This window comes from Octopus bimaculoides, chromosome 29 (assembly GCF_001194135.2).
Source record: "Octopus bimaculoides isolate UCB-OBI-ISO-001 chromosome 29, ASM119413v2, whole genome shotgun sequence".
NCBI lineage: Eukaryota > Metazoa > Mollusca > Cephalopoda > Octopoda > Octopodidae > Octopus > Octopus bimaculoides.
Window position 1 is genome coordinate 10471071 of NC_069009.1, and position 2117 is coordinate 10473187.

General features: G+C 35.0%; 1 protein-coding gene across 1 annotated transcript in view; it reads left to right on the plus strand.

Annotated features, from left to right (window-relative positions):
* LOC106883583 (toll-like receptor 5) overlaps positions 1 to 2114 on the plus strand; it is a 62510-nt gene extending 60396 nt beyond the window's left edge. Inside the window, exon 26 of the mRNA XM_052977853.1 lies at positions 1945 to 2114. Coding sequence (XP_052833813.1) covers positions 1945 to 1994 — 50 coding nt within the window. The 3' untranslated portion in view covers positions 1995 to 2114. The remainder of the gene's footprint in view (positions 1 to 1944) is intronic.
* The last annotated feature ends 3 nt before the right edge of the window (positions 2115 to 2117 follow it).

Below are 2117 nucleotides of genomic sequence, written 5' to 3' on the forward strand. Positions count from 1 at the left end.
ATACCATACACATGTTTTATTTGTTTTTCAGTGGTTTGTAATGAAAGCACAACATCAACAAACAATGGCACTTTCTATTGGCCAATGACAAAAGTAGGGACTAATGTGACGATCCCATGTCATGCAAATGTCGCAACGAGACACTGGTTCGTTTGTAATGTTTTATCTCTACTAAAATTTTGAAATTTGAAGTGACATCCTATTGTAAGAGAAAGTTACATTGTATCTTATAATAATTGTGCTTGGCATTACGTTGCTTAGCCCGTCGGTATCGCCATCACATGATTAGAGACAAAGGAGAAAATGAAGAAGACAGTAAAAGGACAGAAAGAAAAAAGGTAGAGAGATAAAAAGGGAGAGAAAGAAAAAGACGGAGACAGTAGCATTCATGACGTAATTATAACGATTTCATGTGATCAATTGAAGAGGAAGACAGAACAAAGGGGAGAAAGAAAAGAGGGCGAGAGAAAAATGGATAAGGCGAAGAGTGAGACATAAAGAGGTAGACAGAAAAAAGAGAGCAAAAGAGGATAAGGTGAAGAGTGAAACAGAAGGAGGGAGGAAGAAAAAGTGGTGGGAGAGAAGCATCCATGACGTGTGGTGGGGGAACGTAATACATTTTACGTGGTTACAAAAGTTAGTTGGAGGTAGAGGGGAATTAGAAATATAATGTCAGCAGAGTGGTGATGTTCTGATGGTGAGATTAAAGAAAGGCAGAGGGGGAGAGAAAATGGGATAGAAGGGGGAGAAAGAGATGAGGGAGAGATGATGATTACGGTGGCGGTATAGGCGGAGGCGGTGGTGAGTGAATAGTGAAATATGTATTTTTTACTTCAACTAAGTTCACCTGTCACTGAATGCATGCGCATAAGTGCATTAATGTGGCAGATATGTTATAATATGGAGATGTTTTTTTTTGTATATAGGAAAAATGGAAAAATAAGATTGAATATCTATTTTATGAGTTTTGTGTACTAAGTCTATAAATATATAAAACGTATATATAAACTGTATTAAGTAATCATCGTATACTACGTTCTTTCACTTGTCAATGAATAGCTGATGAATGATTATCTTTTGATAAAAAGAAGACACAACCTACGCTATCAGGTTCTTGTATTAAGCTTTCAGAATTAACCCAATAAGTTTACTATGAATTCCGTGAAATATTCACGAGGTTCCGCTTGTAGTAAATAAAACACTTAGAGAGACAAAGATGATAGAATTAATGTCAGTCACTTAAAATCCTTTAACACTGATATTTTACATTTTACACCATGACATTATTTTGCCGTGAAATAGCAACCAACATTTATTTTTTTGCTGATGTTAGACGAAAGTTTAAAGTATTTCTTGTAATTATTCCTGTAAGTGCCAGAATATGACAAAATAAATGTAGGGTAACAAGCATATATCTATACTCAACCAATAGCATTTATCACCAATTCTAATGATTTCAGAGTAATATCATTTATTCAATTTTATGATGTACTTTAGAGCAATACGATTTGTAACTATATGGTTACCATATGGCGGTGAGCGAGGAAAGCAGATCACCGTGGGACCTATCTCATAGTGGTTACTATTCTTTCATATCTCCCACGTTATTCCACATGCAAGCATCTAAGTTGTTATTGTTGAAGGGTGATTTTTATAAGTTTTAAGACAAAGGTGGAACTACTCCAGTTTGTGCCTGTAGAAGAAAATATACGTAAATCTCTTGCTAATGATGATGACAACAAACTATATATTATATTGATTTTATGGATAGGAATTTAGAATAAATGATCGATATTTGACGGAACACATCCCTGTATTTATCCTTGTTCCACTAGATTATGAGTTCAAATCACGATCGAGTCATTGTTTATCACACATTTCTCTAATAATGATGAAATGAAAATGCATAAACACGTTTGATAATATTTGATATTTATTTTTCAGCTCTACCAGAAATGTGGTACATCCCGAAATGCCCACAAATCAGTATGTGACATTACGAAAGTGTTCACTATTCTCTGGTGTCTGGCAAGAACCAGACATGTATCAATGTTACAATACAGAGAAGATCACTGAACAACTAAAGAACCTCACAAGCGTAGACATCGGTAAAGGTG